Below are 16,688 nucleotides of genomic sequence, written 5' to 3' on the forward strand. Positions count from 1 at the left end.
CTGTTAATCATTCTATAGATGGGGGAATGGAAAACACTGCTTGGGCTTCTCAGGATGTCTGCTCAGGGAAGATGCAGACATGGCTTCACTGAATAGTGATTTTTCACATGTTCCAAAGTAGCAGAATACTGTCACAGCCTTCTGTGCTTTGCATGAGATACAGAACAAGTCACCCACCATCTGAAATCCAGCCAGTACAGTACTGTGAAAAGGTCTCCAGGTGCAAGGTCTTCTTATGTGGTATCAGTCAAATTGAGTACTTAAGGAAATACCCTACAAGAAACATACAAGGTGCATCATGGTAGCAAAACATGAGGTTGATCCAGGTTCAGAGAGCAGTGTGAATGACAGTGTGGAGACAGGGGATGCCATAGATCACAGTGACAGCAGCAGTGCAGCACTGGGAGATGCCCTGGGGCTAAATAGGTTGTTGAGGCTACAAGAGAAATTTGCTTCCTGCTTGGATCCCCATTGGCTAGGGATGATATTTTGAGCCCTGTCAGGGCAGGCCCTGCTGGTATATCTAGCAGCAGGACTCCTGAACTGATAGAGATTAGGACAAGCATTGAAGGTCTGTCAGGGTTGGAGAATGAATCTGAAAATGCTCCTAATCTTCATTGCATTTCTGCTTGCCTCTGTACTGGGCTTCCCTATTCAGGTGAGAGAAGTTCCAGGCAGCCCTGCTCTTTCCTCTACTTGACTTGCTTTTCCTGGAGTTAAGCTGTGGAAACACATTTTGATAAATTTCTGATTACTAAAATACCAGAAATATAATAAGATATGAAGTTAATCTATTTCTTTTGTCCTGCTTTTTCTGATCTGATTTTGATGCTATTGTTGCTGTCCTCATGAGCCAAAGAAAATTAACATTTTTTTACTTATTGATTTTTTCAGGACAACTATGAAAACAGCACAGCAAGTAAGTAGAATTTCTACTGATTTTAAAGACAAGTGTTAATTATTGACTTTGTATCAAATAAATTACATAACAGCAATTTGGGATTTTGGTCATTATCTGATGCAAGTAATGTAGTTTTGGTGATAACTTCAGGTATATAATTTTTACAAGTTTGAAGTGTGACTACAGTCTGTATACTGGCAGGAATAACCAGCCCACTAATCTGCATTATATAAGCGATTTCGTGAAAGTATGGCTTTCTTTTTGCCTACTTACTAAGGTATATATTTTAGAGAGTTGTTATTACTGATTGTATGGCTTCCCAGTGTCTTCATGGAATGAACAAACAAATAACAGCTGAAATAAGGAGAAATTAAGATATGTTTAAGGCAGAGCTTCCACAAGGTGGGAAAAGTTTAGGCTGTCACATCTCAACGGTTCTCACAGTAATGGTAGACAAAAGGATCTGTCTGGGTGCAGCAGAAGAAAAGATACGAAGGAAAATCTATGCTGCTCTTAGTATATGAGGAACAGAGAAAAGAAGGTGAAGTCTGTGCTGTGGAGAGAATCACATGTCCTGCAGTTGCCATTCTGTGCAGTGTAGTAGATTCTGAAATGAATGACAGGCTGTGTTGTGGTGCTGCTGGTTTTGTGGTCACACATAAATGTGCTACTGTGAGCTGCTTGGCTGAAACACGGTGCTGGCAAAGAGGCCACAGGAAAGAGGAAAAAAAGACACAGTGATGAAAGTATCTGCATGTCATCAGTGATGTGCGTGTTGTGGTAGACAAAACTGTCGACAAATTGATTTTACTGATAGCAGAGAGAGTTGAAAGTTCTGAGTCAGTGAAGACTCAGAGCTGTGTGTCTGAGTGCCTCCTACTGTGTTCCTCAGCAGCAGAGGATTGAACAGAAACTTTGACTTCACTTTGTCAAAACACATAACAATGAAAAAAGAATCAGAGGGGTATAAAAGATATTTAAATTTCATCAATGTGTGGTAAATACAGGTGAACACATAAGACCGATTTGCTGGTGAGTGGCAGCTGTAGAGCACATAATAGCAGCAACTTTCTTGTTCCTAATATACTTTTGGGCTGAATGCACATGACTTCCAACAGATGCGCTTTACACTTACTTTCTGGATGTGGTTTGTTAGGTTAATTTAGATGTGATTTTAAGCACTTGAAAATTCAATTTTCATGTTGAATTTTGGAAAAGACTGAGCTATTCATTTGCCTCCTTGCCTGCCTTGGTGCAGCAGTAAAAGAAAGGGACATCAGGTGTCAGAGAAAGCTTTGCATTGTACTGTGATGGAAAACAAATAGTACAAGCTTAACAGAACAGCTTTTGTCAATTTGCAAAATAGAATGGGATCATTGCAGATTTCCAGAGCAGGTCAATGGAAATATACCTGTAGGTAGACCTTAATAGCACCAAAAAACTGTCAGATGCAGGGGTGATATGTAGCGAGAGGCAGACTTGCTTGACATATTCAGAAGAAGTAAGTGGCTAATGAAAAGTGTCCAGTGCTTCTTTTGAGATGTCACTTATGACATGGAAGAAAAGGGATGTAAATTTTACTGTTCAGCAGATTTGGAGCCAATGGAGAGACATGCTTGCTGGAACTCGAAGTTGCAGGGTTACTGGGCCAAATTCTAACTGACCATTGTTACTACGTTTTCTGCCTTTTGAGACATCTTTCAGTATTTACACTGCAGGGTAAACTTGAATTCTATCATTTCAAAATCTGTGTCATATCAGATAATGATTTGATCAGACACATGGTAGAGGCCTTCTATGTTGTTTCGCTTGAGCTTTAGAAAGGTGTTCTGAAATTTATAAGCCTAGGAATCTGAAGCATAATTTCCACTGACTTCGACTAGTCAACTAATGCCTCTTGTGCACAATTCTGAAACTGGTCAGCTCAACTCAAAATGTGCTTTCCTGAAGAATTTCTTAGACACCATTGGCCTCTTTGATGGGAATTGATTGAACAGTAATATACTAAACAGAAGTAATCAGAGTGGAGTTTCTTTAGCATGCCTCTGAAGTAACAGTCTGGAAAGGCAGATTGAAGATTTTCTGGCTGAAGTGAAGCAATTCTACTGGTTCTACATCTATTCTGAATAGTAGAAACTCCCTTAGTACATTTGTACAATAACCACCTAGATCAATGGGAGCTGTGACAAGGGAAAGGTGCTGCAAGATGTGATGGCTGTACCTTCTGTTGAAAACACATGGTCAAAAAGTCAAGCAACATGGATGGGCTTAGAAATATGCAAATTGTTTGCATAACTGTGGTGTTGGGAGGGGAGATAAAAATAATGTTTTTAAATTTAGACAAAGAAGACTACAATTATTAGCAACATGGAAGAGGTACTAGAAAGATTTGTGGCATATCCATCATACTTAAGAACAGGTCAAGCAAACAGTGGTCAAGAGTAACATAGATAAAACCACTTCTGCCTTAGGGAAACTAGACAAACTGGATGACCTTCAGAGAATCTTTCCATTTTTGTACTATTACGATGCTGTAACAAAGAAGTTTCTGCTCAGAAATCTATATATCAGATTTTCCTTTCCGTGTTGGTATCTAGAAACCAATTTTTAGCAGAATTCAAAAGATGCCACACTAGAAAAATATCTTAGAAATAAGGATGGTTCCAAGGTGCTGCCAGATGCATCCTGAAGTCAGGATCATTTGCCAAGCACTAAATGATAGCCTTCATTCAATTTTGTAATTTTATCCTTTGGCTCTCTGAAACCAGAGAAGACTGCTGGGCTGTTATTCCTTGTGTTTTCCAGTGAAATCTGGGGACAAAGCATATTTGTTCCAAATTTCCTCTGTCATTTTTCACTCTGAAGCTGACAAAATGCTTTGCCGATTTCTTAGATGATAAATAATCACGATTCTGTACTGCTAGGAATTTTCACAGCTGTTTGTCTAAATCTCTGTCTAAATTTAATTTCCGTGCTTATATTAATTAATAATTAATATATTTATTAATTATTTATAATTAATTTAATTTCCGTGCATATATTTATCAGTTAGTGCAACTAAATTCAAGCCCTTCAAGCAGTGGCACCTGCCAAAGGCATTCTATTGTCTGAGGAGCCTATACTATTGAAGTTGCATTCAGAATCTAATTTGTCCCTTGTCTTTTTCTTCCTTTCTTTTAGCAGCAACAGAATCTACTCAGGTAAGGACAGCTAGATCAGCTCCTTTGTTCACTTGGTGTCCAGTATTGATTTCAAGACTCATCTACTCCATCCATATTGCCATCTGAGCAGGAAAGTCTTCTCAGATAAAAAGTATCAGAGTGCTCGGTTTCCTTCCCTATCCCATTCATTGCTTCACAATACCCAAATACAGACACAATCCCAGGAAGACTTTGCCTCTTCTGGAGTCATAGAGAAAACTCAAATCTGCTTTTAATTTCTGCCAGGCAATGGAAGCATGGCAATTTGTTTTGCTACCAATGTTACCTCCCCAAGCTAGGCTTCAGCGTACAGTCCCCTACAAGCAGTAGATGCTATGGTCAATCACCACAAACGTGGGACGATGTCATGGGGATTTCATCAGAGAAGTCATCAATTTTGCACTCTTACTAGCTGGGAGATGAATGAAGCTAGAAGCTCTGAAACATGCTACATGCTTTAAAATGTATTTCATGAGTCTCCAGTTTTCCTCATGATATCTACACCAAAAGACAGCAAAGAAAAATATCTACCACAGCATGGTAGTACTTAGCTTACCCATGATACAGTAAATAACTCAAAACTGCAGAAGTGCTTAAAATAGTTACCCTTCTGTTTCCTTGCTTTTTTTTTTTTCTTTCTAATTTATGTGAGACAAAACTAATGTATTGTCCTTGTAGGTTACTACAGAAGAGGATATATACGGTACGTATTATTACATCTCTATGTACATAAGTACTTGCTAGAGTATACCAGTTGTTAACTACCTAATTACTATAGAAAATAGCACATGCTTAACACAAGCTAATCTCGGGGAAGAAATTTTAAATGAATGCACTCACCAGAGTATTTAATGCAAAGCAGAGTCCTTTGATTGTAGCCAGTTTTTTGGCTCAGCTGACAATCTGTTAGTTTTTCTAAAAATGTCTCTGTGTAGATAATAACTTAAATAACTTCTGAAAGTAACAGCATCTGCCTGTGCTGTTTCTTGATGTCAAGGCTCAAAGAAAGGCACTCAGACTCAGCTGATTTTATTCACTACAGAGCCCATAAGTCCCTGATGTTGAGCCTATGTGGGGACAACAGTCTCATTCATGAAATAGGAATTCAGTTCTGATTTCACTGACTTCAAGAGTTTTTCAAGAGCAGTATACCCAACAGTAAGGAGCAGGACTACTCTCCATCCATATTTATTGTGATGTGTTAGTGAGTTGTTTGTGGAGCATGCATGCAGGATGGCTGTGCTTATTGAATGCCAGGAAGAAGATGTGTAGACAAGAAGAATTGCCAGCTGGCCTCCTATACAGGATAAAACAGGCTTAAGAAGAGCCAAAAAACAAGTATTTAAAATACAGTGACTAAGTAACAAAGGTAGAGAGAAGGATTGATTGAAAGGAAATTGTTCTTGGTATTAGATGAATGCCGAGATAGCCACAGCTGTTGGGAGGTTCACAAGGTTGTATCACTGAGCAAAGATGTACATGACTGAACACCGTGCCAACACATAAATAGGCTCAGTGAGTTTCAATACATCACTGTAATCAGGACCAGAACAAGAGGAGTTCCTGGAAACTCATCAGGTTAAAAATGAGGATTCAGGTTTTCCTTGAGAATTAGAGAGTGATACTTTATATTTTCTACACAGACTCTCCATCGCCAACAGAGATAGACTCTGAAGATGAAGTTATTTTTAACAGAATTTTGGAAGTTAACAAAGGTAATGCCATCACAGTTCTGCTTATACATGGCCTTTCTGCTGATTTGGGGGAGGCAACAGGGAAGGTACGATGTCTTAGCACAGTAAGCGCAAACATTTTTTCTGTCTTATACATACGTAAGAAACCCTCAGAGACTGGCCACAGGGAACACCTTGTCTGGGTTCTGCTGAAGGCCTACGGTACCTCAAATGTCTTCTCAATATTGAAGATGATATCAGGTGTGAAGGCAGCTGAGCTACACAAGCAGCTTCTTCAGGTTTAGTCCTCAACATCTTGGTCTTTCTATGGACACAAAATGAGAAACTGGATAATTGGATGCTTTGTTATTTAACTGCCTGAGTGCAAGCATTAGTTGCATTCAGTTGTCATATCACTTTGCCTTACAGACTCCTACATAAGCAATAGTCAATTTGTCAGTTTCAAGCCTCCTGCCCTAGATATTCTGCACCTTCATTCTTCTTATTCACCACTTCCTATCAGCTTTGCTTTTTCACACTTTTAGGGCTCTGGGGGGGGCGGGGGTAAGTCATTCTTGAAACTTTATTTCTGCCTGCAGTAACAGACTTTCCTACAGTTTTCTACAAATATTACTCCTTTCAATTTGTCCCTCCCCATCAGGCCTCTTAGCTAAGAACTGTAGGGAAGTAGATAACGTCCACCTGGCTAAATAGTCCACTCACTTCCCATGCTGAACAGGAGCAGATATGAAGGAAAAATATGAAGGAGCACAAGTAGAATGATACTTTTTCAAATATGCCCTAGACAGCTCCCAGCAATCTGTGGCTCAGGTATTTCCATCCCTTCTTTTTCACCACAGACAGCTCTCAGTACTTGCAAGAAGGTGACATAGTCCCTCGAAGGAGCCGCAGTGCCATCAACTGTCGCAATTGCTATTGGCCTCAGTCCAGGGATGGGATTGTTCGTATTCCCTATGTCTTGGATCCTACTTATGGTGGGTATAAATTTCATTGCATTCTTTCTTCTCTCTCTCTCTCTTTTTTTTTTTTTTTTTTTTTTTTTTTATTATTATTTTTTTAATGGATTTTGTCCAATAATCTTTAGATAGAAACCTACTTCCAGTGGCCATACAGTCCATGAAATCTATTCTAAAGATTCATTTCTGCTATGCAAGTACAGATCAATTGTAAATTACAAAAAATCAACCGATCAAATTTCCTTGAGCAGTTGGCATCATGTACTCATGTTTTGAGTACGATCTCTTAGAGATAACATTAATCACATTCTCTAATTGTATCTTCAGAACACCTGCCTTTATAAGATTCATGATATTTGCAATGTGGTTTGAATAGCCTAGTTTTTATTAGCAAAATATCTTCCTACATCTGCCTCTAAATGAACAGTCAGAAGTTGTAGCAATAATTGTTGTTACAATTTAAACCAAGAAGTTAAGAATAAAACGTTCCCACTTGAATCCTTTTGGACGCTAATCTGCAAAAGGAGAATCTCATGCCAGGCTAACTGAAATGAAATAAATTGCTGAGCAAGAAGCAAGAAAGAGCCTAGTCCAGCTTATGTCCCTCATCTACCCTGTTTTTGTGCATCCATATTTTAATGGCACTTGTTATTGTTGAGTGACCGCCCCTACCCCCCAAATTAACCTTTTCTTCTCCAGAGGAGAACCATGTGAAAGGGATTCATGAAGCCATGGCAGAATTTGAAACACTGACTTGTATTAATTTTGTGAAGCGCAAGACAGAACGTGACTACCTCATCATTAGATCTGCTGATGGGTGAGTTGAAAGATAAATGAGCAAGTTATTCCTACAAAGCTTTTTGATTCCTCACTATTCACATCTTGTGTGACCTTGAAGAGGAAAAAGGTGTGGATTTGGACAAGAATCTTTGTTTTTTAATAGTGCAAGGTATCCTGCAAGTTCAAAGACACAACTGTTACAGCAGTGACTCAGAAGCGACTGATGATAAAAAAAAAAAAAAGCCTTGAGGTGGAGAGTGTATCTTATGTTGCATATACATATTACACCACACAGAAAACATGCATTTGAGAACAATATGTAACAGGTTATAACAGTAGTCCTCACTTGCACAGACAAGATCAATTGTAACTTACAAAATAAGGAGTTCTCTGAATCACAGTTGATTGTTAGGGTCAGAATTTGATCCTGTGAGAGAACTGTTCAACATATGCCAGCTTTAAAGTGCTATTCTTAACTCCAGTTCTAATACAGGATTCAATCATTTGGATAAAAATGTTTTTATCTAGGCAGTTAAAATCACTATGTACAGAAAGCTAGCATGCAGGAGCCTCTTTGCTAATGAAAGTCTTCCAGGAGACCTTAACGATGACCATAAATAGTTGACATTTTCTACATCATGGCCAGTTTTGCCTTTTTGTAGACACTATCCCAGGGGACAGAATGCAATCCTTCCACTCCCACATCATATGAGGCAAGGCTCACCTGAAGCAAAGTTCTCCGTACTGTCCCTTTGCCTGTCTGATAATAAAAATCCTGTAAGTCTTCTGCTGGTGTTCAATCTCAGATGCTGGTCCAACTATGGAAAAGTAGGAGGTGGGCAGACGGTATCTGTGATGAAAGGAGGCTGCATGTGGAAAGGAATTATTCAGCATGAACTGGACCATGCTCTGGGATTTTTGCATGAACATTCTCGAAGTGACAGGGACAGATATGTAAGGATCATGTGGGAGTACATCAGCCCAGGTAAGTGCTTCTGACTTCCTCTATGTAGGGGCAGATATATCATCCTGTTCCCAGCTCTTCCTTATTCCCTAAAGTGAGTGAATAAGAAGCATACACTAATACAGTACCTTATATTACAGCTGACAGACCAGACTTCAAGAAATTTGAAAACTCCAACAATCTAGGCCTTCCTTATGACTATTCTTCAGTAATGCACTATGGCCCGTAAGTAGCAATATGATGTTGCTTTTGTTGGAACTCAAATCTTGCATTAGAACTCTTATAGCACTCTTCCAACTAGTAGAACATTGTGAGTCAATTCAGTTCGTCCATTCCTCAGGGTTAAATGATTATCCTTTAATTTTCTTTATGGAATCATTCACAGCTGAACTTGGGGGTAAAGAAAGGCATCAGCTTACTGATGGGCACCTTAATCAAACCTAATTGGATAGCAGTTAGAACCACAGCAACAACCAAGATAGAAGCATCAGAAGCTCCCTTTGCCATTTGGGAAAAAAAAAAAAAAAAAGAGTTAGATAACTAAGAAGACTGCCTGCTAGCCATCAGTCACAGATAGGTGTGTATGGAAGAACTGTCTTTTTCCTCTGATTCATACAACTGCTATTTTCCCTCTATAGGACATAGATTGCGCTATTAAATCCTGAAAAATGCTGTTTTACTTGAAGAACAATTTTTTATTATTATTATTATTTATTTTTATCTTATTTTTTATTTTTCCCAGACACACATTCACTAATACCACTGGAAAAGCAACAATTGTACCGGTTCCTGATGGATCAGTACATATTGGACAGAGGCTGGGGCTGAGCAACTTGGATGTGGCCAAAATCAACAGGCTTTACAATTGCAGTAAGTTCCTCAAAGCTGTCCTTTCACCTGAGGGTACTCAGCTCCTTGGTGGAGGTGTATGAGCAGTATGCAGTGGCAGCAGTTTATCATCAAATACTAAGAGATTACTCTAAATTCATGGTACCCATACGGTCACTATGGGAGAGAATGCAAAGGTCAAGCTGGAGAAATACTGTGATTAGTGAGGTACTATTTTCTACCTCAAAAATAAATCAAATACATTCACTGTTGCAACGCTGCAGCAATGACTTAACTGCATATCACTCTGTAAACTTCGTGGAGTCCTTGGGTTTGTGAGGGTTCAACGGACAGCTATGAACCCCTCAAAAAGTCAGACATCACTTTCCTTTGTTGCAGTTTGTATTTAAGACCCGAGTCAAACTTAAAGAGCCATAGCTCCTCTGAACTGAAACAGTTTCATATCTTGTGCATCTTTTAACCTAATAGCTTTCAAATATTTAAGCTGTCGTTCTAGACGTCTATGTATTTTCCACTCCTTAATTTTAACTTCTGCTTGAAGAAATTCTCCTATACAATCAGAGAAATGTGAACACGAATGAATATTATTCCTTGCACAGAGGAAAGCACAAGTCCTCCTAAGCTTAGAACTCAAGTATTGTGGAGAAACCAAAGTTTTCTTGATTCTTCTTACACCACATTACTTCCTTATCCCAGTGGAAGACCACAAGAGCAAAGATAGCAAAATGAAGCCTTGGCATTCTTCAAAGAGGTGCAGAAAGGATACTTCATCATGAGATCCCTTGCTACACTATGCTCATCAATAAAGCTAATTTTTTTTCCACATATGGCTTCACTTCTCGTTTTGATAGAGATGCTTATGTATTATATGAAAATTTGGACATGATTTTTCATTTTAATCAAGATGTACTGATACCTTGAAATGAGTGCTGCCATATCAGAAAATCATGACTTTTACATTTTGAAGATACTGTAATTTTAAATGGGTGGAAGTTTCTGCAAGCGTGGTACTGAGATAAATGCTTCTCCCTCAGGTCGCTGCAGCACTATTATTGATGCAGCGTTTGGGTCACTGAAATCTGCCAACTACCCAAGAAACTATTCAGATAACACCAACTGTGTCTGGCTTATCCGAACCCGATCCAGAAAGGTAATCATAAGTTAACAACGGTCTTGGTATATGACTGAACTTGCATCTTTCTTTGTAAGGCATTTTGCTTTTTTTTCTGCATACCAGTTTCCATATAACATTTTTTTCCATAAGAGAGATTTCAAACTAGTCTCTACTTTTCATGTCCTTAAGCCAGGTATGGGAAAAACAACTGCAGAGTTGTGATTTTGGAAAACCTCCATGCATTGGGCTTCAGGTTTGCAAAATCAAGACAAAGCAGTCTGAGCATGGGAGCATTCAGTCACAGGCTCATTAGATCTGAATCCTGCATCTTCAGGGGATGAGAGGCAAGTAGGGGCAATCAGTTTCAGTTTGGTTTTGGACGCAGCTTGGATTCTGTCTCATTTAGAGGACATTCAAACAAAGAAGTCACGTATGTGTGTATGACAGGCTTGTTTTTGATTGCCTTCCAGATTTCTCTGCACTTTCGTGCCTTCCAGCTGAGGACAACCAGAGGCTGTCAGGGTGATTATGTTAAAGTTTACGATGGATCCAGTAAGTATTCTGCAGTTCTAATGGACAAAACCTGTGGATCACAGATACCCGTTGACATAGTTTCTTCTAGCAATCTTATGCTCATAGAGTTCGTCACAGATGGTGCTGATACAGCTTCTGGTTTCCAAGCCATCTTTACTTCTGGTAAGTCTGAGAGCATGGAAAATGACAGAGAAAAAAAAACAAAACAAACAAACAAAAAAGCAAACAAACAAAAAAACCCACTGTTAAATCAATAGGGGTTCTATCTTTCTCTTTGCTAGTCTTTTGGGAAAACAGTGAAGAAATGATGTCTACAGGAACCATTATTTTCTGCCTTGCTTCTGGATCAGTACTACACTGATACCATTTATCCATTCAGGAAGATGGGGCAATGCTTAGAGCAAATTGTCAGCCAAGTGATTTCCAGATTTCACAATTTGCCTTGTCTTTCAGATACACACTATTCCAAAGTATGCAACATTAGGGTTATGATCACTTTAAAATTACTTATAGGGTTACTAGCACAGTAGAATGAGAATAAATCATAATGTAGAATTTAATTACATTGCTCTTCTGAAAAAGGTGCAGTTTTTAATCAAACAGTTCTAAGAGCAAGAAAGATTCATGGTGAACCAAGTCACTCAGCCCTGAAGCAAGGAGAGAGGAAGTATTTCCATGGCCAGGATCCACCTGAAACACACTCTTTTCAGTCCCATCTAATTAATAACTAGAGCCACAACTATACAATTCAGTTGCCACAGGCTGTCACATTAGTATGTGTCAGCTGGAATAAGGAAATGTCTCTGCACATTTCTATAGCCAACAGCAAACTATACATTCAGTAATGCAGCTTGGCTTCATTAGTTGAAGGAACGCTCAGCAAGCTCATGACCTTGCATTTGTCGTGGGCTAAGAACATCCATACAGAGAAATGCAGTAATTTAGGTGTATATCCAAACCTGAACAGCAATACTGCCTCTGTAGTATCTATTTCTGTCAATTCTAGCTATAGAAAGGAAGAAAAACAAGAAAAATCTCCACACCGCTTTTGTATATCATAGAGTAGAATAGAATCATAGAATGGCCTGGGTTGAAAAGGACCATAATCATCACCTAGTTTCAACCCCCCTGCTATGTGCAGGGTATCATCAGCTACAAAGTGATCTGGTTTTTGGATAAAATGTGATTTAACTTTTACATAATTCAGAGATTCTACTGTTTGTTCAGAGTGCTCTGAAAGCTAAATATTCTTTCATTTCACTTACAGCAAGGATCCAAAGAAGATTTAGCATCCACAACTGATTTAATGGAGAAGAATCTATTCTGTGAATATTGAAATTATGGATTTCCAACTCTGCTCCTATCTTGGCTTGGATCAGTATGCAATTTAATTCTATTAAGAATCAAATTCTTCATCTTCTTGGGAAAGTTTTTTCCCCAAGCCATATAAATGTATGAATTCTATACATCCTAGTGTATTATCCCTTTTGTCTGCACAATTAATTTATTACCTCTTTCTATTTAACAGTTTAATTAAAAGCTTCATAAAAAAAATAATCTGTTTCCATTTCTATTTTCTGATTGTCCCTCGAACTATGCACAATATCAATGGTATCTTATTTCTCAGACTCCTTCATTCAGCCACACTGTTGCACACTCTTAAATGCCTCACTGATTTCATAGTGAGTTTAGGCATTTGGCTGGAGAGAACATCTCCAACTTTACAAACACACGTTCTGTTCTCCGCAATCTTCAGCATTAAAGAAGGTTTTAGTTACTGCCTTTTTTTCCCAGCCTGATATTCAAGCTTCCAAAAACGGCACCTCTCTTAAATGATCCTGTTATATCCTTAAATCACAAGAGACATGGACATGACAAAGTTGTTGCCATAAAGGACTGGTACATCCTCTTGTATAGTTCTGCTAGGCAGGGGCAAGCTAAAGGGAGCTTTCTATTTATAAGTCAGTTTTTAGTCCACAGACACGTTTAAGCTCACAGGACGAGAGTAGACAAGACAGTGCTGCCAGAGTTCATGTACAGCGTCAGTTCTTCGGCAAATAAATTTGAGAGGCAAGAAAGTAAACTTCCCTTTTCTGACTACTTGAGGAAGACAGAGAACTGTAAGATTGGCTGAGCTCCTGGAAAGCTCATTTCTTAGAATTTGCTTGTAATCACACTTTCAAAATGGCATTCATTTAACTGAGAAATCCCTGTCTTTTCCTAGCAGATCTGAGAGCAAAATATACCAATATTTCAGTCTTACATGATAGACAGACTTAAAATATGGCCAACCCTATTTAATACTTGTAAGTTTAGGTCAGAAAAAAAAAAGAGGGGGTGGGGGGGGAAAGAAAGGATTCTTCCTTTGTTGTAACATTGGGAATCTTGGAATTTTTTCAGCAGAAATACATTACTGCATTTCTGCAGAAGAGAACAGAGGGAAATCAATCTGAACCACAGAGTAAAGCTGGTATTGCAAATTACTGACTTATTTTTTATTTTGTTATAGGAGGCATCAAAAAGCCTGAATTTGCAAGAGTTTGCTCAAAGCTTGGTCAGGATAGTATTTGATGAGTAATCAATCACTTGAGAAGAGAAACATTCATTGCATTGGACATTGCTTCCTTATCCACAGCAACAAATGGCTGTGTAAAAGGCTTTGAAGACAGTAATTTTGAGTTTGCTTTAGAACAGGTGCTTCTTCAGTTTTGCAGAGATTGCAACACAGGTTCAGCTTCCAGTTGTTCCAGTTATTAGCATTCAACTGTTGCTATCAACACATCAAATAAAGAGTAGTTCTTCTGAAATACTGTAAAAAATTTGGTTCTAGAGAAAAATGTTTAACAGTGATGATGCATGAGTCCCTGTGAAACAAAATGGAGGAAATTCTGCAAAACCTACAACTGGATTAGTGAGAACAAATTGCATTAATTTTTATGTAGATAATGGCTATCTATGTGATGGCTATCTGTTTGATGGATATCTGATAATGGATATCTATGTGATATCTATTTGTCTATAGATAAAGGGCTATCTATATGAATCTTCTAAGATATGAAATTGTTATGTATGGGAGTGTAGTCTTCTAAAAGTAAAGTCTCTGTCAAAATATGTATATATTTATATCAATATATTACATATATACAATATATTTATTCTGATTTTTTTCTGTATGAGCCTCTATAATGTTTTTTTGTTTGTTTGTTTGTTTACAGTAACATATTTATATATAGCTTCACAGAAATTTTTCATGGCTTGAATAAGATCTGGCAACAAACTTCTGAGAACAGAATGCCAGAAGGGAGAACATCTGCTTAAAGAAATCCTAGTACATGAAGGAGTTTGAAGAGCTTCCAAGTCAAAGTGCCCACTTACTGGTTTATCAGCTTTTATGCAAGCTTCATGGAGCAAAATCTCTTTCTCCTGTCAGGAGTGACCTCCACCTTCACTGAGCATGGACATTTATAACCTGTGCTGTGCTATTTACCCCTCCAGATTTAATGGTGGTGGAATTTCAATGGCTTTCAAAGAGGTCTGGCTTGTTTGTGAAGGTATTCACCATAAGGAAGCAAAGATGTGTTCCTAAGGTTTATGGACGAAACAGTATACTCCCCAGAGTCCCTCGTTTATTTGAGGAATTAAAACTTTCTGCAACTTGTAGACTGCTGGAAGAGGTTCAGAATATTTGTCTCATACCTAACCCTTATTTGCAGCTAGAAACCATCTTGTTCAGTATAACTCCATCAATTACTACACAGCACTAGAGATACTGCATGACTCTCCTGATTTCTAGTTTTGGGGTACTGATTCAGAGGAAAAAGTTCATGATTATTCCAGTTCTAGCCACTGATCAAGGCTAATTTGGGCATATAGAAGCCTCCACATACACAATACCCACCAGGGATGGGGAATATCTCTTTTAGGACACGAGTTCTTCTCCCAAATTACATCCATAGCAATCTAGCCAGGCCAGTCTTTGCGCAGAGATTCTTAACACAAATACGAAGATTGGTAGGAATGCTGTAGGGATGGAAATGTGCACGTGTGAGAAAGCCTGAGAGAAGCAGCAGAACAAGGGTTACAAGAACAGCCTGTATTGATAACAAGGGACACCATTCCCATGACGCTATTCCCATGACATTGCACCCAGGAGGATCATGGAGGAATGCATTGTTTCTGGCATCACCACAGGGCCTATCCTCACACAACAGCACAGACTTGCCAGAGAAACATCCTACACCCTTATGCCAGCAGGCTTGCAGCTACTAAATATACAATTCTTTTTCCTGTTACCCCAGCAGGAAAAAAGGCAAATCCTTCCAGCAGTTATAAACAACATTATTTGGACACTGAGTCTTCTGTAGGGAGGTATAAGGCTGTAACTCCTGTGTTAATTTCAGTGGTCTGAACTCTTCTTCAGTAGGCACTATGCACACACGAGTCAACTTCACCTTGAAGATCAGGACCCCCATACTCAGTGCACAGTCTTGGGGCTGCCGTATGTCACACCACCCATGCTGGCAGGGATGATGCAGAGTGTTGGCTCTTCAGCTGCATCCTCTACTTCTTTCTGTCCTGGAGTTCTTTCCCTATCCCTTTGCATATCCTCATTCCCCTCCCACTTATCTCAAGTCATTCCTAGAATGGGGAGAAACAGAGAGGGAAAAGACACGTTACCTGCATTTGTATGTTTTATCCCTCTTTCTCAAAAGCTGTAAAACTAGTATTAGAAATAACACTCTTTATTCTTTTTTTTTCCCCTCTTGTTAATTATCACATTTTCTTTACTTGTACGTAGATAACCCCATAGATTTTATTCTTTTTATTTCTATATCTTTTAATTTTTGATAAGTTAAATCCATTTCATTTGATGTAATATATTGCACATTTTATTTTAGCTGTATTTTTTCACTGACTGTTGTCTCTGAAGTAAGGAACTTGGTAAATTTAGCATCTAGAAACAATGACAGCTAACACTGTTTGACCAAGAAGGGCTCCAACCACAACAATCTACAAATTACAGCTGAAAAGTGTTGTATTTGCATAAATTTCTTATTTATGCATAACTGCCTGGAGCAACCATGAGAAAAATCATGCGCTGCCCTGTGTTAATTCTTATTGTATTTTAGTACATATTAAATTTACTACTTAATCAACATACTGCAATTTTACATTATCTTGACTGAACCGCAGCTCAATTTTCAAAAAGCAGTCAATCTCAATGAAATAAAAAATGATGAGTATCCATCTCCTGTAAGCATAAAATGACCATTCTGCACAAAAAAAAAGATGTTTTAGAGAACACTATTTCTTTTTTAATAAATTGAAAACTTGGTTTCTGGCTACCAGAACAATGGATACAATTTTAAATCCTTTTTCTGTCTTTTTGGACGGCATGCAGATGACAATAAAAGGGAATATGGAGTAATGCATGTATTGAAGGTGTTACTTATATAGAGTAACACTATATATAGATAAATATCTATTTTCCTAAGCAGATCAAATGAAAATTAACCAGCTACAGACATTCAAATCAATACTCAAACGAGGCATCCACTCTGGTAACCATTTTTGCACGTAAAACTGAAGTAAAAACAAGATCCACCCAGTTGTGTTTTAGGATAGACGTAGATATAGTCATCATCTTGTTTCCATCACACCAGACTGATGCTATACTTGCCCCGCAGGCATCTGCA

The 16,688-nt window shown here is 38.4% G+C and overlaps 1 protein-coding gene across 1 annotated transcript; it reads left to right on the plus strand.

Annotated features, from left to right (window-relative positions):
- Positions 1 to 589: 589 nt before the first annotated feature.
- Positions 590 to 12,294, plus strand: LOC122158207 (astacin-like metalloendopeptidase). The gene is made up of 13 exons (XM_042814709.1): positions 590 to 658; positions 895 to 919; positions 4,085 to 4,101; positions 4,780 to 4,804; positions 5,745 to 5,816; positions 6,635 to 6,769; positions 7,451 to 7,568; positions 8,338 to 8,516; positions 8,636 to 8,720; positions 9,238 to 9,365; positions 10,379 to 10,494; positions 10,929 to 11,154; positions 12,260 to 12,294. Exons 1-13 carry the CDS (start codon positions 590 to 592, stop codon positions 12,292 to 12,294), a joined length of 1,230 nt encoding a protein of 409 aa, XP_042670643.1.
- Positions 12,295 to 16,688: the final 4,394 nt, after the last annotated feature.

The sequence above is a fragment of the Centrocercus urophasianus genome, unplaced genomic scaffold, assembly GCF_019232065.1.
Source record: "Centrocercus urophasianus isolate 14NV4802_14NV808 unplaced genomic scaffold, USGS_Curo_1.0 seq_14, whole genome shotgun sequence".
Classification (NCBI taxonomy): domain Eukaryota; kingdom Metazoa; phylum Chordata; class Aves; order Galliformes; family Phasianidae; genus Centrocercus; species Centrocercus urophasianus.

Excerpts from the sequence above, each read along its gene's own strand:
- LOC122158207 (XM_042814709.1), top strand. The coding sequence starts at position 590 with ATGAATCTGAAAATGCTCCTAATCTTCATTGCATTTCTGCTTGCCTCT. Across the intron at positions 9,366-10,378 it reads CAACAGGCTTTACAATTGCA|GTCGCTGCAGCACTATTATT; the intron begins GTAAGTTCCTCA and ends CTTCTCCCTCAG. Across the intron at positions 11,155-12,259 it reads CCAAGCCATCTTTACTTCTG|CAAGGATCCAAAGAAGATTT; the intron begins GTAAGTCTGAGA and ends TTTCACTTACAG.